At 36.7% G+C, this 23880-nt stretch overlaps 2 protein-coding genes across 2 annotated transcripts in view; one reads left to right on the forward strand and one right to left on the reverse strand.

Annotated features, from left to right (window-relative positions):
• The first annotated feature begins 1924 nt into the window (after positions 1-1924).
• LOC125252273 (cell division cycle protein 23 homolog) lies at positions 1925-17499 on the forward strand. Its single transcript, XM_048165462.1, is given in 15 exon segments — positions 1925-2061; positions 4068-4205; positions 4300-4342; positions 4395-4500; positions 6845-6977; positions 7092-7269; positions 8463-8560; positions 10527-10608; positions 10875-10888; positions 13042-13061; positions 13849-13968; positions 14049-14249; positions 14345-14423; positions 14566-14685; positions 17181-17499. Coding segments are annotated over 15 exon segments (1503 nt in total). The 5' UTR covers positions 1925-2058; the 3' UTR covers positions 17349-17499.
• Positions 17500-18604: 1105 nt separating this feature from the next.
• Positions 18605-23880, reverse strand: part of kif20a (kinesin family member 20A) — a 57916-nt gene continuing 52640 nt past the window's right edge. The window contains exons 17-18 of the mRNA XM_048167075.1: positions 19811-19948; positions 18605-18776 (exon numbers count right to left, since the gene is read on the reverse strand). Of these exons, the coding sequence (XP_048023032.1) occupies positions 18726-18776; positions 19811-19948 (189 nt within the window). The 3' untranslated portion in view covers positions 18605-18725. The remainder of the gene's footprint in view (positions 18777-19810; positions 19949-23880) is intronic.

A 23880-nucleotide genomic window follows, 5' to 3' on the forward strand; every position in this document is an offset into this window, starting at 1 on the left:
CTGTTAACAGATAAACAAATGCATGGACAATGATTTAACCATTTCATATCGTGTTTGATGTCTATCTGTTACCTACGATGCCTTTAATAATTTGAAAGAGGTTTGGTAAAGAAATAATGCATGGGTAAAATGTTAAAGACACTATTTTAACACTGTACTTTATGCTATGCAAATGAGTTCCACACTAGGGTGGGCAACACCGGTGCTGCTTCACATAACAGTGGCCAATCACACATTAACAGACACTCCACGTCCTGAGTTTCTGACCTGACGAGGAAAGAGACTACAAGACGGTTAAGGTGAAGCTTTCACGAGCAAAACCTTTTACATTGCTTCCAGCTGCATTCTAGCTGCAAAAAGGGCCCCAGCATTGAGGGACTTCATCTGACCCTTACGGCTCCTACAGCAGCGCAGCCCAGTCCACAAAGGACCGCTGCATTGGCAGACATTGCTTGTACCGCACGCCACAGCTCCTCAGCAACGCAGCCAGCCTGCAAAGGAACCTGTGAAGATTCATCTGACCCAGCTGCCCACTCCATCCTAAAGGACCCTCTTGGCGCAACCGAAGTTCAGCATCCTCCAGCCCAGCGTGGCACGACTTTCTTCTATTGTTAAGATATTATTCTTATCTGGTGCCCCGTATTACAAAAGGGGGGAGGGGTCATCTGATACACTCATAACCACACCTTAAGTGACATGTGATCAAAAATCACTACGTCACCGGTGAACTGAGTAAAAATCACTACAGGACAAAGACTCTCTAAGGATCACAGCTAGAGAATTACAGAAATTAGTTGAGTCTTGAGTCTCAGGAAGCCTAAAAAAAAATCAAACAGCACCTACATCCCCACATATTGTTCAGAAGGGTTTCAAGAAAAATCCTCTGCTCTCATCCAGAAACAATCTCCAGCATATTCAGTTGTGAACTTCAAACGGGACCGGCTTCTATGGTCAGATGAAACTAAAAAAAAGAGCTTTTTGGCAGCAAACCCACCAGATGGGTTTGGTGCACACATGAATAAAAAGTACCCCATGCCCACGGTTAAATATACTGCTGGATCTTGCATGGCCATCTCAGTCCCCTGACCTGAACCCTATAGAAAATGAGTGGAGTGAACTGAAGAGAAGAAGCACCAACATGGAGCTGGGAATTTGAAGGATTTGGAGAGATTCTGTATGAAGGAATGGTCTCTGATCTCTTGTCAGGTGTTCTCCTATACTCATCAGGCATTATAGAAGAAGACTCAGAGCTGTTATCTTGGTAAAAGGAGGTTGCAAAAAGTTTTGAATAAAAGGGTGCCAATAATTGTTGTCAATAAATGAAAAACATTTATTTCATAATGTTAGTTTCCCCCCACTTTAAATTCTTTTCCTTCAATAAAAGGTTAGATTTTTGCTAATTTTATGAATGAAAGATCAGAAGGATAAACAATGCAGATTTATTTTTACAGTCATCTTTGATCATATTTACCAAGGGTGCCAATAATTCTGACAACCATTGTATGTTTATGGGTATTTTACAATAAAACTGTGGCCATTTTATATTATAATTCTATATGGCCATTTTATATGGCCATTACTATTTTATAATTCAGATTTTATGTTATTTAAATATGATTTAAATCAACCTACCCTGATAAAAATTCACTAAAGAAACTTTTCAAATTAAGTACTGCATCACTTATTTGAAATATAATGCAATAAGTCATTTTAAATAAATTAAATCATTATTATTATTTTTCATCTTACCGATTCCTGCATGAAATTCCATCGTATCCGAATAAAAAGGCATAAGAGGCCTAAATAACGCCTCACAGATGTTTCATTACAAGCCAGTCAACAAGATAACATTTCTTTTAGATTTTGAAGTACGAAAAAGGTCTTCTTTGATCCATCACTGACCAATCAGCTCTTGCGCTGTGCTTGCGTCGGCATGACGTATTTATGAAAAATGGCGGCTACCCGCAGCAGCGAGTTTGGTGACTTGGTTCAAATTAAAAAGCAACTTATTTCTATTATAGCGCAGTGTAAGGAAAGAGGACTCGTCCACAGCGTGAAATGGTAAGAGCAGTTATATTTATAATTCAACACATATCAAGAATACAGCCAGTTATTTAATTGCACTGTCTTATTGGGTGACAGTTAGCATGACAGCTAACACAATGGAATAAACAGAAATTATGGCTGTATCTTTAATCCTACATAGACAGCGTTTCTGCACATGATTTAGGCGCGTCTATAACATGTTAGCCTTTCATACAGTAACACCTACCATGGTAATACCATGTTGTTTGACGTGCCGTTGTAACACAGTGGTACCTTTAACAGTAATACAACTATATTCTTTGTAAGACCTTGGTGTACCATGTAAAGACTAAATATGACAGTCATTCAGACGAGTATTACCATGGTACAGGACGAGTATATGATAACGAAATTTACTGATCATCTGCTCTTCACCGTTCAACGCTGTGCTGTATATTGTGTTTTATGTTGTATTGTGCTGTTTGATATTTTGTTACTTAATAAAGTCTTAATTTATTGTCTACAATTTACAGTATATATTGCTAAATGTTTACCTCCACACACGTGTATGTGTGTATATATATATATACATACACACACACACACACACACACACACACACACACATATATATATATATATATATATATATACATACATACATACATACATACATACATACAGTACAGTTTGGAACCACTAAGATTTTTAATGTTTTTAAAAGAAGTTTCGTCTGCTCACCAAGGCTACATTTATTTAATTAAAAATACAGTAAAAAACAGTAATATTGTGAAATATTATTACAATTTAAAATAACTGTGTACTATTTAAATATATATGACAAAGTAATTTATTCCTGTGATGCAAAGCTGAATTTTCAGCATCGTTACTCCAGTCTTCAGTGTCACATGATCCTTCAGAAATCATTCTAATATGCTGATTTGCTGCTCAATAAACATTTATGATTATTTTCAATGTTGAAAACAGTTGTGTACTTTTTTTTCAGGATTCCTTGATGAATAGAAAGTTCAAAAGAACAGCATTTATCTGAAATACAAAGCTTCTGTAGCATTATACACTACCGTTCAAAAGTTTGGGGTCAGTAAGAATTTTTATTTTTATTTTTTTGAAAAGAAATTAAAGAAATGAATACTTTTATTCAGCAAGGATGCATTAAATCAATCAAAAGTGGCAGTAAAGACATTTATAATGTTACAAAAGATTAGATTTCAGATAAACACTGTTCTTTTGAACTTTCTATTCATCAAATAATCCTGAAAAAAAATATTGTACACAAATATTTTCTACAATTGTACACATTAAATGTTTCTTGAGCAGCAGATCAGCATATTAGAATGATTTCTGAAGGATCATGTGACACTGAAGACTGGAGTAATGATGCTGAAAATTCAGCTTTGCCATCACAGGAATAAATTACTTTGTCAAATATATTTAAATTGTACACAGTTATTTTAAATTGTAATAATATTTCACAATATTACTGTTTTTTTACTGTATTTTTAATTAAATAAATGTAGCCTTGGTGAGCAGACGAAACCTCTTTTAAAAACATTAAAATCTTAGTGGTTCCAAACTTTTGGACTGTACTGTATATATATATATACACACACATATATATATATATATATATATATATATATATATATGTATATATATGTATGTGTATATGTATATATCTTGTTTTTTTTAGCACTTTCTGTGTTTATAAATAAAGTCCCTTGCATATATATTTAGTTTTTATGTATTGCTCTGCAGTGTTTAAAAAGTTGACAATATACCTGTCATTTGTGTTCAAGGGCATCTGAACTGAACTGAACTTACTGTTTGTCATGTCTGTGCTAGTGAGAATTTCTGTTGTTTCTGGTATAAAACAGTTGAGAGCTGGCTATAAGATGTTTTCAGAGCACGAAGAAATTGTTAAATGTGTATTGAGACGCATGTTAATAAAAGGTGTAGACGATTATCTGTTTTGCCTGAAGACATGCATTTGTAAACATTGACTGTCTTTCCCTTTCTTCCAGGAGGACGCCCAAGATTTGGATGCTCTTTGTCTGGCAAAATCATATTTTGACCTGAAGGAATATGATCGAGCTGCATATTTTCTCAGAGGCTGCTGGAGTCAGAAAGCATATTTCCTGTATATGTATTCACGCTACCTGGTAAGATGTTTCAGTATTGTTTTGTAAATGTTTTCTATCTCTTCTCTTTGGGGTTGAACTGTGGAAGAACCTAAATACTTTTTCATTCTCTCAGTCAGGGGAAAAGAAGAAAGATGACGAGACAGTTGATAGCCTTGGTAAGAGAAACATTTTAAACCGATCCTCCAGTACAGATGGTCTCCACTGCAGGTCCATTGGAAAAGGGTCAGGTCCGAAACGAAGCCCTGCGAGAACTTCGGGTGGAATTGAGCAAAAAACATAGCGCAGGAGAGCTGGATGGATTTGCGCTTTATCTGTATGTATCAAATGTAACGCAATACAAGTAACTCAAGTTATTTAATCAGATTACTTTTTTCAAGTAATTATTAAATTAACGCATTACTTTTAAAGGGGTCATGAACTGTGTTGTTTTATTGATTTATAATGTTTCCTGGGGTGCACTTACAATGTTAGCTTGCTTTTTACATCAAAAATTGACAAAATTTAGGAAAAAAAAGGCATTTTTCCTACCCTGATTTTGGCCCTATTATTTAAACACTCTGTTTTAAGAGGTGTGTCTGCTGTGAGACTTCAGTGTAAACGCCCATTGCTGTGATTGGCTTACATCTTTAGTATCACTCTTTTGAAAACTTTTAGCACTTTTTTTTAATGATTTGTACTTTGATTATCTTATTTGCAGACAAATGTGGTATAAACAATCATGTACTTGACATATAAACAGCCAACTTTTTGCACGTTTTTACTATTACAGCTCTCAGCATTAACTAATCATGAAAAGTGTTGATTATACCATTACATTTAGATCTATGGCATTATATTTAGATTGTGGCATGAAAGGTTGCAGTGATGAGCATTGTAGCCGATCACAGACAGTTGTTGAGCGCATGAAAGCAGCGATCTCGTCATTGCAATTCAATTTCTGCACACTACGAATGCTTTCATCACAACAGTGCAAATGCGATGTAACTAAGAGATTTGTTGAATAAAACGGGAGTTTTGGTGCGAGTCCTGAACTCAGTTACTGATAAACTCGCGCTGTTTGATTGACAACTCCAGTGATTGTAAAGGGAACGTTCTTTGATTTACTTTTTTCTAATTTAATCACTGTTTAAATAACAGATTATTGTCTTCCTATTAAGAGAAACAATGTGAAGCTGACCGTTTAGTCACTGGTTTGATTTACTGACACACAGACAAAGAACATCTGACTATACATGAATCATTACATATCAGATCAAGCATTAGAATTAACACAGTTACTTAAATGTTGTTGCATTGCTGTCAAGTCCATATCATAAAAGTCTGTTTGCAAAGCCTGCCAAATAATCCACAGTGAAATATCGAATACAAATAAATAATGCTCAACTGAGACATTCACATTGTTGAAAATAAATAATCATATTCCTAGCATTAGGATCCTTTGAAAGGTAATGTTATTTTTAGTTGTGTATTGCTCTTCTCTCCTCATCTTCATCTCACTAACACGCCAGTGGGCGGGGCTTCTGCAGAGGTGGTACTTCATAAATGGGTGCATTCTGGGACGAGTCGTTCGCTGGGCCTGGTGTCAATAAAAGCTTTTATTGGACTAACAAAGAATTTTTCAGTTCTGAAACTTACAGAATATTCATAGAGTACGATGACCTCTTGTATATCAAAAGCTCAAGGAAAAGTTGATTTCTCAATTCATGACCCCTTTAAATTTACAACAGAATATTGGAGTTTCTTTTTCAATTAAGTAACTCAAGTTAGTCGATTTTCCCATTTATTGACTGATTCCTCTTTTCCCCATGTTGAAATCCTGATTGAGTCCTGATTAAGGTGCAGAGGTGTTGTGTGCGCTGTGTAAACATGATGATTATTGTACTTCTAGACTAAATGTGAGCATACATTTACTCATCTCGCTTGCACAAAACCAGATTCAGTATTCCTCAAAATGAATAAAAACCATCAACTGCAAACCTGCAATAATTAAATATGTTAAATACAAATTACTTTGTCTTTAATCTCACTTTATTAACCAATGTTTTTGCTGCCGACCTTCAATGATCCAATTCAACCATACTAATAAGCAAAAATGACTTTAGATAAACATCACATTTGTGTTTCTTTCTTTTTTTTTTGTATTGCTGAAGTAAGTGTTGAACTTTCTTTTCCTTCATCCCATTCTTCTGTAATCCAGAACGGCAGCACAGCCGAAAGGTTTGTTTGTAAGGCTTGAATTTACATTTCCTTTAGCCTGAGGCTTATTCATTTCACTTTTGGTGTGAAAGGCTTTTACATTTGCATTAGCCCAGGTGAGGAAAAGTAATGCAAAAGTAATGTAACACATTACTTTACATAAAAAGTAACTAAGAAACACAATGAGTTTCTTTTTTCTTTTATTTATATATATATATATATATATATATATATATATATATATATATATATATATATATATATATAGTAACACATCACTTTTAAAAGTAACTTTCCCCAACGCTGGTATCAAATTGGTTCTCAAATGGTGAGTTGTGACCCCAAAAAATGGGTCGCAGGTCTGGTTTGCAAATAGTAGAGAAATATTTGAAAAAAACTGAAAAAACGAGATCTAGGACTGCTTGTTAACTTTTTGTTAATCTAATCATGTTTTTCACCAGTTATGGGGTGGTTCTTCGGAAACTGGATTTGCTGAAGGAGGCAGTAGAGATCTTTGTCGCTGCGACACACGCTCTCCCTCTGCACTGGGGATCATGGCTGGAGCTCTGCAATCTCATCACCAACATTGAAATGGTATGTCTTTTTTCCCAGCCAACTGTGCTCTGTCATGCTTTACAGTTCATTGCAAGTACACTGAAGTAGACTCTCAAACATACTGAAATAGCTTCTCTGTTTTGTCTTTCTCAGCTGAAGTCCCTGTCTCTGCCAGACTGCTGGGTGAGGGATTTCTTCATGGCACACATGTACACTGAACTGCAGATGATCAAAGAGGCGCTGCAGAAATATCAGAGCCTTATGGAAGCAGGATTTGCCAAGAGCACCTACATCATCTCCCAGATCGCCGTGGCTTACCATAACATACGAGGTGACCGTTATTTGCAGCAAACAGCAAATTATATATCCCTAAATCAGGAAATTCTTTTATGCTTTTACTGATTATTTAAGCATATCATTACCTTTTGCCTTTTTTCCAGATTTTAAAATAATTATATTAAAATGTATAATAATTAGAACTGTCAAAATTAACATATGCGATTTATTTTTTTCAGTTTAACGTTAAAAATATTTAACGCAATTAACGCAGCATCCCTTTTTTCTGTCATAACTTGGCTAGCATTACATGATATGATCACGCTCTTATTCATGCAAATGCTTTTAAACCGTTCAAGCACCACAAGACAAACAAGAACACACTGTCTGCGAATGTCGTGATGTCTGTCATTAATGTTAATCAAAGAACAAAAGTAACAGAAATTTGTTGCTTTAATAAGGATTAATCTGTATTTAATTTATAATTTATGCAGTGAAGACTGTACAGTGTTTGTGTTTGATAAGTGATAACTTTATTCAATTTCTGTATATTTCTATCTATTGGACAGATAGGAAGGCCACAGGTAAATATGACACTTATAGCTTTCAGTTATACTGTACTGCTGATTGTCTATAATTAATGTTTTTTTTTTTTTTTTTTTAATCAATTTCATAGACATCAGTACCAGTATTAGTATCAGCAAACTGGCCTTCATTCATAAAAATATGCCATTAAACAAATATTTAAAATATACTGTTTTAAGTTGTTTCTACATTAATTTGGAGAGTAACTAAAACTATTACAATCTATTACAAAAAATATAAAAAACTCCAATGTAACTTTTTAATCGTGATTAATTACAGAAAAAAATTGTGATTAATTAGTTAAAAAAAGTAATCAATTGACAGCACTAATAATAATATAGTATAAACAACAATGTGTAATATTGCTATATTATTTTATCATTTTAATAAATAATATAATTATAATATAATACACTTGTAGGTAACTAATGTCAACAAATGGATCCTTATTGTAAAGTGTATAAAGTTGTATCTCTTAATTTGTAGTGGACCTGAGCAAACATTGACAATGAACAGTTGAATTTGTATTAACTAACGTTAACAAAGATGAATAAATACTGTAACAAATGTATTGCTTATTGATAGTAAATCTTACTTAATGCATTATCTAACATTGACTAATGGGACCTTATTGTTAAGTGTTGCCAATTTTTCTTTTCCCAGATATTGATCAAGCCTTATATCTGTTTAATGAACTCCGGGAACAGGATCCTTTTCGCATCGAAAACATGGACACCTTCTCCAACTTGCTTTATGTCAGGGTAAGAAACCGATGATCAGGGGTTTAAAGTCGGCCTGAAATGAAAATTCACCCTATCTATTTTCTAAATTTGTTCTAAATGTTATTGAGAGTAATATGTATATATGTGCTGATATGTATATGTTTTAGTCATGATGTTATAACTTGATCTTCCAGTGAAAACGACAGACTTTTCTCTGTTGACATGCACAGGACTTCTCCAATTATTTATTAAGCTTAAACCCCCCTCTTTCTTATGATTTGACAAAAAGGAAAATGTTTATTAAGATATTTATAAGCTTTGGCTATAAAAGCTTATTTGGTTTTAGTGAAACTTTCATATTGTGCCTTTAACACTAAATGCACCATGAAGTGATTTTCTATCATTTCTAATCAGGCAAAGAATAGAGTGCTCATACAAAGTTGTCTCAGCCAATGGAATAGCTTTTGGGTCCAAGGGGATTGGACTGTGCTGGAAGATCTTGCAGGATATCAGAACCATATGTGACCCTGGACCACGGTAAAGACTAGAAGGGATACAGCTACGGACACTGGGCATGTGCAAAATTAATATTAGGTAATTTAATTACTGTATTTGCATTATTGTAAGGGTAGGTTTAGGGTTGGGGTAGGTGTAGTTGTTAATAAAACACAACCTGATAAGTAGCAAATTAATTTACTGTTATTTTATCCTGAAATTTTGCCTCACTTCTAGCCGTTGCTGTATCCCTACTAGAGACAACCTTGGACCACAAAACCAGTCATGAGGTCAATTGTTTTTATACATCATCTGAATGCTGAATAAATATGCTTTCCGTTGATGTATGGTTTGTTAGGAAAGGACAGTGCGTTTATATGCACGCTCTTAAGCCGATTATGCTTAACAAGCCGACGTAGTCATGTAAACGTGGTAACCCATTTTCTTTTATAGGAGTAAAATCATAAATGGCTTAAGCATAAAACGGCCGGAACAGGTAGTTTTTTTGCCTCTTACCCTTTTTCGTGTGGCATGTAAACGCCTTAACCTGTTTTCTGTCGGCTTATTGAAGTGCGCATGTGTGATACGTGACAGAAACGCATCCTTAGTGCAGATTTAAATGCATCCAGACAGAGCGAGCACTCAGACTCTTTCAAGACCCAGAAAATTGTAAAAATGTGTTCTCATCTCTCATGCAGCAGAAGTAGAAGTGGTTCAGTCAAAACGCTGCACCTGTAACTTCATGAGAGGATAATATATGAGCTGTAAGTTTCCTGCTGACATGTTGCAAGCTTTATTTAACATCATAACTTACATAACATATGAAATACTCGGCGTAAGATGTGCAAATTATAATTTTTGGACATCACTACAGGGAAATAACCTGATTTATTAATCAAGTCATGTAAACGCGGTTTACTTGCATTGTCAGGTTACTGGTTTGCATGTAAACGGGGAAACTGGTTATTTTAATAAGCTGATATTTGTGAGTTATCAGCTTACAGGTGTGCATGTATATGTGCTCAATTTGGCTGAGATATGACTATTTGAAAATCCAAAAAATCTAAATATTGAGAAAATCATCTTTAAAGTCATCCAAATGAAGTCCTTATCAGTGCATATCCACTCACAAAAATATATTTTTTATATATTTATCGTAGGAAACTTACAAAATATCTTCATGGAACATCATGAAAATATCATATTCAATCACATCAATATTATACTAATGATTTTTGGCATAAAAGAAAAATCGATCATTTTGACCCATACAGTGTGTTGTTGGCTATTGCTACAAATATACCCGTGCTACTTATGACTGGTTTTGTGGTTCCGGGTCACATGGTTTTTGGGTCAGATTATATTACAGTAAAATATTAATGATGGATTATCTTATGATATTATATTAAACAATGAAAAATACAGGATAATATGAAAATGCAAGTAGAAATGAGCACCAGTTGTAGTAGATAATATTGTGTTAATTTCCTCTGTTTGTCTTATTTTTCAGAGCATGAAGCCGGAGCTCAGTTATCTGGCCCATAATCTGGTGGAGATAGATAAGTACAGAGTGGAAACATGCTGTGTCATAGGTGAGGATGAGAAAGAGCAGTGAATCGAGTCAGTTTGATTTGAGAATTCTAAATTAACTATGGTTAGTCACTGTACATGTGGACATGTCAGACAAACTCTTACTGTCTAAGTGTGCGATTCTTAAGGGGGATGTAAAGTGGACACAATGTTGTGTCGATGGTCATGGTTAAGTCTTGTTAAGTGACACTATGGTCCATATCGGTATCAGTGATCTGGACAGGTGGTTTTCCAAGGAAGTGCTTGTGTATAAAACTGTGCCTTCCAGTTAAACAAGTTTTGGTAAGGCAATAGTATATAATAAAAATAGTCTGGGGCAGTCTTGGCCTAATGGTTAACAAGTCAGACTGGTAACCTGAAGGTTGCAGGTTCCACTCTTAATACTGACAGGAAATGACTGAGGTGCCCTTGAGCTTGGCACCTAACCCCCAATCGTTCCCTGGGCACCACAGCAAAAATGACTGCCTGCTGCTCCTGGTGTGTGTCCACTAGTGATGAGCGGATTGCAGTTATTATATTCGGGGGCGCTGTGGATAATCTGCGGGTCGAGTAATAAAAAATAACATTCCGATTCATTGCAGGTGGATGAGAGATGAATCGTGAATTTAATGATTAGGGCTGAACAATTTGTCGCGATTAAACCGCACGCGATTTGGCAAAGGCTGCGATTATTTTATGCACAGCTTGTCAGAGCTGTACGGCTCTGTGATCAGTGGTAAATGCTTCTCCATCTGAAAGCCAGAGGGCGCTCTTGCTTGTGCAGAAACTGCAAATAGAGCAACTCCTAGTGGACATTATATAGAACACATAGGGAAAAACCTACATGAGAAATTGCTTTAAGGATTAGTTCACTTTCAAATTAAAATTTCCTGATAATTTACTCACCCCCATGTCATCCAAGATGTTACAGTTTCAGTGCAGCTTTAAATCATTCTACACGATCCCAGGCGAGGAATAAGGGTCTTATCTAGAAAAACCATCGCTCATTTTCTTAAAAATAAATAAATTATATAAGTTTTAACCATAAATGCTCATCTTAAACTAGCTCTCTTCTTCTTCTTTATTAGAATTCCAGCAGTGTAGACACTGCTCAGTGTATTACTGCCCTCCACAGGTTAAAGTTTGAGCTAATTGTTATATACTTGCACTAGAATATTGTATATAACAATTTAGTTCAAACTTTAACCTGTGGAGGGCAGTAATACACTTAGCAGTGTCTACACTGCTGGAATTCAAATAGTGAAGAAGAAGAGAGCTAGTTCAAGATGAGCATTTATGGTTAAAATGTATAAAATTTGTACTTTTTTTTTTAGAAAATGAGTGATGGTTTCTCTAGATAAGACCCTTATTTCTCGTCTGGGATTGCTGTAAACTGTAATTTTGACCTTCAACCATTTGGGCTCCATTGAAGTCCACTATATGGAGAAAAATCCTGGAATGTTTTCATCAAAAACCTTAATTTCTTTTCGACTAAAGAAAGAAAGACATGAACATCTTGAATTACATGGGAGTGAGTAAATTATCAGGAAATTTTAATTAGAAAGTGAACTAATCCTTTAATAGCGCAACAGTTTAAACTAAAATATACACAAAATCTACATCAAAATCTAATCAGCCTTTGCTGGGGAGGAACGTATTTAATGACTTGTGTTCGGGAAGTTGCAGTGACGGAAACAATGACATTCCAATTTAAGCTTGAAGGGAGTAAAGCTTCTAATTTTGCCAAAGAAGACCTTTTTACTTTAAATATCTAAATTCATTTAAAAGCAGACTACTTCAGTGTAATATGTTAACATATCATGATGCTTAAAGGGTTAGTTCACCCAAAAATAAAAATTCTGTCATTCATTACTCACCCTCATGTCGTTCCACACCCATAAGACAAAAACAAAATAACGACTTTATCTAGTGATGGGCGATTTCAAAATACTGCTTCATGAAGCTTTGAAGCTTTACAAATCTTTTGTTTCGAATCAGTGGTTTGGAGTGTGAATCAAACTCCCAAAGTCACCTGATTTCAGTAAACGAAGCTTCATTATGTCATAAGTGTTTCGAAATTTCAGTGGATCACCACTGGGGGGCGTGACTTTGGCAGTTTGTTACGTGCTCCGAACCACTGATTCGAAACTAAAAATTTGTAAAGCTTCAAAGCTTCATGAAGCAGTGTTTTGAAATCGGCCATCACTAGATATTGTTGAATAAAGTCTTTTTTTTTTTTTTTTTTTTGGCACACAAAAAGTATTCTCGTCGCTTCATAACATTTAAGGTTGAACCACTGTAGTCACATGAACTGTTTTAAATACGTCATTAGTACCTTTCTGGGCACTGAAAGTGTTAATTTTTGGCAATCTTTTTGGCAATAGAGACCTCACTGAGCCATCGGATTTTATCAAAAATATCTTAATTTGTGTTCTGAAGATTAACGAAGGCCTTACGGGTGTGGAACGGCACGAGGGTGAGTAATAAATGACATAATTTTCATTTTTGGGTGATCTAACCCTTTAAGGTCTCCCTGCGATTTTTTTTTTCCCCCCCCCCCGCCAAAATAAAAGCAAAATAAAAGGTTTGAAAGCAAAGAAATTAAGACAACCATAAATGTTGTACGTAAACATAAGTGTTGTAATTTTACTGTTGTTCTGTAAAATAAAATAAAAATATAATAATAATTCTGATGATATACAGTATATCTTTTATAATAACATAAATTTTATTATAATATAACATTATTATTATTATTATTATTATTATTATGATGATGATGATTATTAAATACTCTATTTTTAATTTTACAGTACAAATGTATCTATGATTGCAATCGTAAGATTCTTTTTTAATGTAATAAAATAATATTTTAAATAATAATAATTGTGGGAGGTTTTTCTTCCTTTTTGTACACCTTGTACAGTTAAAGCCTATCAAAATTATATATTTTTGCTGAAATGAATGCAGCCTTGGTGAGAGACTTCTTTCAAAAACATAAATTGTACCCGCTCCAAATATATGTATATACTGTATATATATGTGTGTGTGTTATTAATGTAATACTAATCATACAAAATAAAAATAAATAAAATTATATAACTGGCATATAGAATTATTTTTAATTCCCATGTTTTTTATATATATATATATAATATCTTTTCTTTTTTTTTTTTTGGACGAGAAAATCATACTGAAGTCATGTTAAGAAATGCTACATTTTTAGTCTACAAGTTTAATACATTGTCTCTCTTGTCTGTTAGACATGCAATTGAAGTGAACAAAAGGGACTGCCGGGCCTGGTACGGACTCGGACAGACCTACGAGATCCTCAAAATGCCTTTCTACTCGCTCTACTACTACAGGAAGGCCCATCAACTCAGGTGAGTGCATCATGTACATGAATCATTTAGTCCGTTTAATGCAATATCGACCCGAGAAACTAATGCTGTGTTTGTATCAGGCCTAATGACTCGCGGATGCTCGTAGCTCTTGGTGGATGTTACGAGAAACTGTCTCAGCCAGTTGAGGCCAAATAGGTAAACGGTTATGATTATTCAGCATAGATCATTTCCTCTCAGAATGTGAATTTGTGGTCCAGTGATTCTATCATCTTTGTTTTTGTGGGTTCAGTGGAGAGAATGGCTCTTCTAAAGCTGGCAAAGTGAGTGAGGTTTTGTTTAGGATGTTAGTGTGAGTAGTAATGGCCGTAGTGGTGTTGTTGCCTGTTTTGGTGAAATGGCGTGTGTTTGTTTTTAGGCTTCACGAACAACTGAATGAATCGGACGATGCTGCACAGTGCTACATAATCTACATCCAGGATATTTTCTCATGCGGTGTAAGTTACTTGATTTCCAAGTTTTTGCACAGTAACATTAAAATCTGATTTGATGTTAAAGTGGCACGTATATTGTTAGTCACATGATTAGAAGAAATATCTGAGTTTAGACTGATCAGATGTGTGTTTTCTGTGATCTCAGGAGCAGCTGGAGCATGCTGAGGTGAGCACTGCTCTGCGTTATCTAGGCCAGTACTACTTCAAGAACAAGCTTTACGATGAGGCGTCTCTCTGCGCTCAGCGCTGCTGCGACTATAACGACGTGAGTTTCTTTTGACCAATCCACTCAATATGTCTTCCTGTCATCACAGTTCATTAAACTATTATTTCAGATGAATTAACTCTAGCTAGATAATGAAGTGCAGAATTTGATGTTGACTTGAGAAAGACTAGCCAGAAATGAATTTTAATAAGCTTTAAGTTTGCAGGTTTTAAGAATTTTTAAGATTGAAGTGGTTTTAAATAGGGCTGTTTAACGTGTCCAGTTTAACACATTAAAAATATTTAATGCAATTAATGCAGCATGTGTTCTTTTATGTCATCAACATATGATCATTCATTCAGCGTGATAAGATTAAAAAAAAAGAATTTAAAGGATTCGTTCACTTTCAAATGAAAATTAGCCAAAGCTTTACTCACCCTCAAGCCATCTGAGGTGTATATGACTTTCTTCTTTCTGATGAACACAATTGGAAAAATATTAATAAATATCCTGACGCATCCGAGCTTTATGATGGCAGTGAACAGGGGTCACGAGTATGAGCTGAAGAAAGTGCTTCCATCCACATCCATCCATCATAAATGTACTCCACATGGCTCCGGGGGGTTAATAAAGTCCTTCTGAACTGAAGCGATGCGTTCGTGTAAAAAAAAAATAAATAAAAAAAATCCATATTTAAACAAGTAATGACGTAAAATATCTAGCTTCCGGCAGACCGCCTTCCATATTAAAATTACGAAGAAAGTGTAAACTGGCGTCGTGTAAGTTACACTTTTTCCGTAAGTTGAATAGGGAAGGCGTAGGGTGTAGCGTAAGCTTTTTGAACTGAAAGAGTTTTACACTTTCTTTGTACGTTGAATAAGGAAGATGGTCTGGCGGAAGCTAGATTTTTTACTTGTTAATTTTTTTATTTTTTTTACATGAACGCATCTCTTCACTTTAGAAGGACTTTATTAACCCCCCGGAGCCGTGTGGAGCACACGTTTATGATGGATGCACTGGATGGAAGCACCTTCTTCAGCTCATACTCATGAACCCTGTTCACTGCCATTATAAAGCTTGGATGCTTCAGGATATTATTAATATTTCACAGGTTGTTTTCATCAGAAAGAAGAAAGTCATATACACCTAGGATGGCTTGAAGATGAGTAAAACTTGGGTTAATTTTTATTTGAAAATGAACTAATCCTTTAAGTGGGACATATGAAAATCTGACTTTTTCCATGTTTAAGTGCTGTAATCAGGATGCCCGGTGCATCTACCAACCCAGAAAACATGAAAGGAAAACCCAGTAACTTTGGTTTGGCAAGTCTTTCTCTGCAAGCATGTGAAAAAATGAGCCGCTCAGATTTCACTCCCCTTGTGACGTAGGAAGGGGATCATCTTATAATATTATCGCCTCTTAATCTGCACGTTTCCACCCACAGCGCCGCCATTTTGTTTTCACTATTGCCAACAGTGTACCAGTTCTAACACCATGGCAAAAGTTTGAGCTAAGCATGCCAACTGTTCTGTCGTTGGCTGCACAGATGAGCACAAAACACTATTTAGAGTCTCATTAGCTTGGATAGTCTGCAAGTTGACCCTGGCAAACTTATTGCTAAAAAAAAAGAGTGTTTTTGTCAGAGCGATATTTTGGAAAAAACATTTGACCATTCACAGCATTTGATAGCAATCTTAAGGCCAGAACACACCAAGCCGACGCCGACGAACTAGTGGTGACGAAAGCGGACTGCGGGGTTTGCTCACGTCCGCACGTCTGTGTCCAAAGTTGCCCTGCCACACCAAACCGACGCTCGACAGCCAACGGCCAAGCAGCACGTCAGTTCTGCGCCTGCGTGATATGAAATGCCTTTCCGAAACAGCAGGCGGCAGTAGCTCAACAGCCAATCAGAATGATCAGATGGCCCGACGGACCGACGAGCTCCAACGCCGGATTCAACATTTCAAATCGGCCAAAAAAAGGCCGACGAGGACCAACTTCAGCCGACGGTGTGGAACACACTGAGAAAACTGAACCGTCGGCTTGGGGTGTGTTCCTGCCTATAAACTTTAGCCTGGTGTGTATGGCTGAGTGAGTGTTCATATGAGTTTCACACAAAAGAGGAACATGACAGCACATGTTAGTCGATTGAGTTGCATCAACACAGTAGATAAATGTATCCACTAATTATTCAGAAACATCCAGTTGCATTCTAAAAGTCATAACTTCTTCCCGGTCTCTCCATCAGTTTCCGACTCTGGTTTGAACAATGTAAAGCTGAACACAGTTACTGACGATTCTCCAGCTTTTTTAGGCAACAAAATTAGGCATCAGTTATCAGGACGTGCACATGTGCATATTGGTTATATCCTACAGCAAGGACTACTATACCTTTTAAGTTCACCACTTTCTGGTAATTTATTTCCTCTTTGTAGCTGTTCAATATAGAATATTTGGAGCTTGTGTTCTCACCTGCACTCACTATAAACTCAAGCTCCACCTCTGCATCAAAGCTTACACAAGTCAAACTTGTTTGTTAATTATTGTGTTTCAGGCCCGCGAGGAAGGCAAGGCTTTGTTAAGACAAATCTCTGTGGTGCGGGAGCAAGGAGAGCCTTCATCTACAGACTTGTCTTTACCCTGCGTCTTCAACCCGCTGTCCAACAACACCACACCAGTTAGGAGGGTATCACCACTCGATCTGTCGTCCGTTACACCCTAACACATTTGGGTCCACATTTTTCCACTGACAAACTTTACATTTTGATGCTGAGAGTAACATCAGTTCATATCTTTACTTACACATATGCCTCATTGTAAATAATTGCTTGTACAGACAAAGGTGGTGTTAAATAAAATGCTAAAACATTAAAGTTGAATGTTTTATTACAAAACTCACTCATTTGGTTTTGATTATACAGTGGAGAGAAAACACTTACACATTCAAACGTGACAAACCATAAAACAAACATCTCCTCCCCAAACCAACTTGAGCAAAATGTGCAAAAGAGTAGCTAATGCAAGAATGTAGTGCTTAAATCTGTGCATTTGGCCACTTACAAACATGAAAGGAAGAAGGAAAAAAAACTTGTATGCTTATTTGGTGACAATAACACTGAATTCCTAAAGAATCACTCCCAAACTTCAAAAGAAAGCAGCAAGCATGACTTTAAAATGAACTAACAAAGCATGGAATGGACATGCAAGGTTATGCTCAGATTTATGTATCTTATACATTTGGGAAACACATGGAATGCAGGTTTAATTTTATCTTTGTCTTGTATTTACAGTTTGATTTGGTTTGCATAATACATGTTTAAAGTAAAAACACATGTAGAAACAGTAAATGACAGTAGTACATGACCATGCTTTTACAATGAAAAACCTTGAGCACAAATATAAATGCCCAAATACCTATAAAATGTTTTCAGAAAAAAGAATCACTCTTATCAAAATAAGGCCCATTTGTGTATCAACAAGGCCGTGTGATTATATTAAAAGATGACTTGTCTAAAAACAGAAATCTAAAGACTGAAAACCAAGAAGCTTTTATGTCTCCCAGTGTACAGCTCTTAACTACTTTCCGCTTCCGCATTCTTCATAATAATGCTTACGCCGAATGTCCTACGCCCTCCCCAATTCAAGTTACGGAAAAAAACGAAACTGGTGCCGCGTTCGTTCCGTAAGTAGAATACGGAAGGCGTAGAACATTCAGCGTAAGCGTTATGAAGAATGCGGAAGCGGAAAGTACGTTCAAGGCGATATTTTGTTTATAAAGCATAAACGGTTGTTTTTTTCAAAAATGACCGATCGATTCGCTAGATAAGACCCTTATTACTCATCTGGTATCGTTTAAAGCCCTTGAAGCTGCACTGAAACTGTAATTTTGACCTTCAATCTGTTGGTAGCCATTGAAATCCACTGTAAGGAGAATAATCCTGGAATGTTTTCCTCAAAAACCTTCATTTCTTTTCGACTGACGAAAGAAAGACATGAACATCTTGGATGACATGGGGGTGAGTAATCCTTTAAAAAGTGGACTAATCCTTTAATTGAGAGGAAGTAGTTTAGAGAAAGGGATGCATGTGAATCTTGTGCATTATTCCCATGTCATTGTTTGGATTTTGTTCTTAGTAAATATGACCAAAGTCTAAATTAGAGTGAAAGGGGTTAAAGAGAGAATATAGGGAGAAACAAAGAGGGAAAGGTGTTGATGTGGTACAGACTAACTCTCTAGGCAGACATGTCAACTTGAATAATAGGGCTGGGTTTAAATAAATAAATAATAATTTGATTCCTCCATTTTAATCTTTTTTCATTTTTATGAACCGATATGGATTCTTAAATCCCAAGATTTGATCTTATAGTCTAAGCTGTTTTCAGTTAATGAATGAACAGAACATTGTAGCACTCCTCCCATCCAATAAATCACGTATACCGATGATTAATATTAATATTTAATTATAACTTAAATTACACAAGGAACTTTAATATTATATAAAGTGTTTGTATACATATCAGTCAATTTTAACCTTCAGTATTATAGTAATGTAGTACCAACTCACTCCCTGTATAGTTTACAGCATTAGTTGAGATTTTTTTCCTTGAGGAAATTTGTCATGTACTGTACCTGATACATATCGAAATTAATCAATATCAAATCAAGCTGAATCGAAATCAAATTGCAAGCTTGTGAATTGAAACTGAAATTTGTCTCAATACCCAGCCCTATTGAGTACCCTCATTAACAGCAAAAAAACAAAAAACAATTACTTTTTCTTTTTTACTACAACAATCTAATGTAAGTGAACTCAAAATCACAGCTAAAATTAAAGGGCCCCTAACTAATGATGGCTAATTATGCCATCAGTTTTGTCATATAGCCAGCAGAATGTTTCATGGTGACATGGTGCTGACTACAGAGGTTTCAGGCTGTTGTTTCTGTTAGAGTTTAACTCCCTTTACTTTGAGCTTAGGACTTTGAGCTCTGCAACACTGCAGATTGTTTACATACACAAACAGCTACATTACACATTAAAGGAAAGGTAAAGAAAAAAAAAAAAAAAAAAAAAAAAAAAGCATAATAGGTGCCCTTTAAAAGTAAATGTTCAAACTGTTGGGTGAATTTATGTAAACATGATGTGACAAAGTGGCACATCTTTCCCGTGTATTCGTGTTCATTACCTGTTTGGCCAGTTTGCCATCTGCTGAGGAGAGAGCGTGACGGAGTTTCTCTCCATCCGTGTTGCGGCAGCATGCTCTTTCTCCTGACTGCAGCTTGATGCCCAACGTCTGAAGCTCCATCCGCAGCTGCTTCAGGTTCTACACACAAAACACAAACACACTCATAATGCAGTCCCATATATGGGATACTCCATTTCTCCCTTTCATGTATAGCAGAAAAAAAGAACACAATCATGTAAATAGTCAACAGTGGAGGATTAGATTTTGTACCATCAAGCGCCCCCTGGAGGAAGACATCAGAGGGACTTTGTCTACAATAGGAACAGTTATTAGCTAGCAACATTTCCAATCAATGTACTATCAATGATCATGAAATTATAAATTCTATGTTTTATACATTTAATAGAAATGTATTAAAAACATTATTACTTTAAGTACATTTTACTATATAGTAGTAGGCTGAAAATATTTCAGTCATTATCATCTTGGCAGGTTTAAGTGAAGACACTAGAATTTCTGTGCTATATATGACAGTAGTATCAAATGAAATGGTGAAATGCTAAAGAAGAGCAGCTCTGGAGAAGAAGTTCATGTGGACTGTCCCAGACAGGGAGACTACAATCGCAGAAAACACCACAAGCATCACGTGTGCTTGAGTACGTGCAGTTGGCCACTCTTTGACTCCGAGGCCCTGTTTATGCCTGGTATTAAAATGCGCTTCCTGTGGCCTGTATGAAGCTAGCTGAACAAACTCTGAGCTTCAGAATAGGTTTAGAGTTGACAAATCCAGATAAATCCAACCTGATTTAAATCAGGTTCAGCAGTCTCACAACACTCTGTATAAACTTTCTCTAACTCAGGATTGATCCAGAGTTTGTGATTAACTCTGAAGTGTGTGCACCTTAAAGTGTGAAATGTGCAGCAAACAGCCAATCACACGGAACATACAGAGCATCAGTTTGATTCACTTCTCGTGAGAGAGATGGCATAATACACTTCTCTTCTAAAGATTAAGAGATCATAATGAAAAAATATCATGGAATTAAATGCATTTACAAGGCAGGAATAAACACTGCTGTTGCAGCAAAAGTTTGAGAAGGCAGCTGAAAGACAATCTCTGACTATATCAATGCATGTCAATCAAATAAACAGGCCTAATCATTTTTATAGGTTCACAAAGAGCTCAAATGAATACACACAAGCTTAATTTGTTTAAAAGCTTTATATATTAATGCATGGATTATGTTTGTATTAATTTAAAAGCAAAGTGTAATATTATTTGTCAATTAATATAATAATTATATGAATATATTACATGAGTTATACATAATTATTCATATAATATAAATATAATAAATAGCAGCAAAAGATGAGCAATTTTGTCTCTAAATTTCTTTCACACTAAACTGCTTTAATTTGGAGTGAGAGATACAGGGGGAATGGCTTTATTGTATCAGATGTGTGTCACTTTGCTCTCAGCTGGTTGGTCCAGATGTGGTCTGAGATCTCTAATGCTGCGTTCACACCAAACGCGAATAGAGCGTCAAATTCGCGTCTAGTTTGCCGCTTGAACATTTTGAATGCATTCGCGCGTCTAGACGCGCGAATGAGGCGAATTCGCGTCTTCCGCACCGCGCTAAATGCCTCATTCGCGCCGCGAGACCTCCAGACGCGCGTAAACACGTCTTTACATTGACTTAACATTGAAATCATTCGCGCCAGACGCTCTATTCGCGTTTGGTGTGAACACAGCATAAGGGTCCGTTCACACTTGTAGTTCGGTTTGTTTGGTTCATTTGGTCTGACTCTGGACCAAAAAAACCCCCAAAAAACATTTAATCCTGGTCCGATTAGTGTTCAGATTGGCAATTTTAACACTGAACCAAAAGATAACAAACCTAAAGAAATAGGGATACATTCACAACAACCTGATTGGTCGGATTTTATGATGTATTGCCTATTTTGAGAGGGAACATCAAAAACAATGCTGTATGGTAAATGCGCTTGCGCTTGCTGTTGGCCAGCTGGGAACTCGTGAAGAGCTAGTAAAACGTTTAAATGAGTCAAAACAGCGGCGGGAATCCCTCCGTCACACACACAAATGATCTGCTGCGTGGAGATGCACGTCTGATGTCTGTGATGGGCAAACTCATGACTATGACAAAAAAAAAATAAATACAATATGCGTAAGGTTTCTGTCCTTTTTTGGGTCTCATCTTCCTGTTTTTGGTTCGTTTATATGTCTTTGGTCCATGACGCACCAGAGTTCGTTTGGAAGTAGACCGAGACCCATCTTTTCAGTGGTCTCGAACCGCTTGTTTGGTGCGCACCAGGGTTCGGATGGCAGCGTTCACACATGTTCAAATGAACCGCACTTACAGAGCACCAGGGTTCGTTTTAACCGAACCAAGCATGACAAGTGTGAACGCACCCTAACCCAGAATAAAAGCTGCTCCGGAGCAGGTTAGCCGTATAACGCAAGTAACCAATGCGATGAACACCGCTAAAAACCAATCCACCTTCTTGAGCCCAAAAACTGAAACCGGCTTCATGCAACAGGACACTGGTGTTTTACACTGCATTCACACGGGGCGTCGGCGTCAACGCTTGACGGAGGCCGTATCTGAACCTTGGTGCTGACGCGACTGTCATAGTGACAACAGCCAAATCACGTTACTTTCTGGTGCTGCATGAAAGCTAATGGCTAGCGTCTGCACTAGGGTATTTGCATAAGGCGATCAGATTAGCTGACGTCTGCGTTAGTGCTTGAAAAGTTGAAAATTTTTCAACTTCTTCCACAAGCAACGCTAGTGAAATGATGCACAGGAACCCACAATTCAGATCGGCAACAAATGACATCACCCAAAGTAAATGAGAAGCTTTAATGCCGACATCCCATGTGAATGCACCGTTAATCCGTCTCTTTTGTCCACTTTCAACCACTTCTGTCCTGCTTTCTTGAAGAGGAGGGTCTATGGGCAGGTAAATGTAAGGGCTTTTTTAGATCTTTCAATCTAATGGACAAAATAAGCTTTTGCAATTTACATATGAGCAAGGAAAAATATACGGAGAGCAGCAGCTTTCGTTTCTGCTCTGAGAGCCGCAAAATCACGTCGAGTGTGTGTAAGAGGCCGTTCACACAGAACGCGTCTTTGCGTCTAAAAACACGAGACGCAGCGCTCAGGAGTGGTTTTAAAAAAAGCGCAGCATAGAACCAGTGCCCAAGGAAGTCGACCGGAAGTTGAAGTCGGCCGGGTGCCGCCATCTTGTAGCAGAACTTCACTTGCGTTAGCTTCCCCATTGACTCCCATTCATTTTGGCGTCACTTTGACAGTGAATAACTTTACATCTGAGGCGTTTAAAGACTCCATTTGTCCATTATTTATTTCTAAAGATACACGACAATGTATAAAGGGCTCCATTACCTTCTATGTTACATTATGGCCCCGTAGATACAGTTTTTGTAAAAATAGGCTAACGATTGCGTCATAACCACTCGACTCTCTGTCGCACAGTAGAGAAATTACTGTACAGACAGGAGGAGAAGCTCGCAGGCAATCGGGGAGATGTCAAGAGAGATGGCGTACTGGCGTTACATTTTAAAATACTATACAAAATAATTAATCAGAATAATTACTCCTGCTCACTCACGCCAAAGAACTCCCCGCTCAAGCTCGCCGTCTCTGCAAGATTAACGATGGCAGTTTGCACGCACAGCTACTAGAAGATTTACATCTGTCAGACAGGTTGCTGACGTCATCAAGCTTAGTTTTAATCTGCGCGTCAGAAACGGAAGTGCTAAAAATCGCTAAAAATGGGCTTCACTTGTCTCAATTGAGTTCCAATGGGGTCGCTGTGTCCATTTCTTTTACTGTCTATGCATAGAACGCGAGAGTCTCGAGACGCGCCTTTGAGACGTGATGCAATAACGACAATAACGGAAATAATAGAAATAGGCAAACTGCAGAATTTACAGATGCAAGTTTTGACATGGAAAAAAAGAAAATAAGATAATAATGAGCGCCTCCTCCGCCATGTTGCCATTATATAACAGTTGTCATGCCAACTCG

This window comes from Megalobrama amblycephala, linkage group LG18 (genome assembly GCF_018812025.1).
Source record: "Megalobrama amblycephala isolate DHTTF-2021 linkage group LG18, ASM1881202v1, whole genome shotgun sequence".
Lineage (NCBI taxonomy): Eukaryota > Metazoa > Chordata > Actinopteri > Cypriniformes > Xenocyprididae > Megalobrama > Megalobrama amblycephala.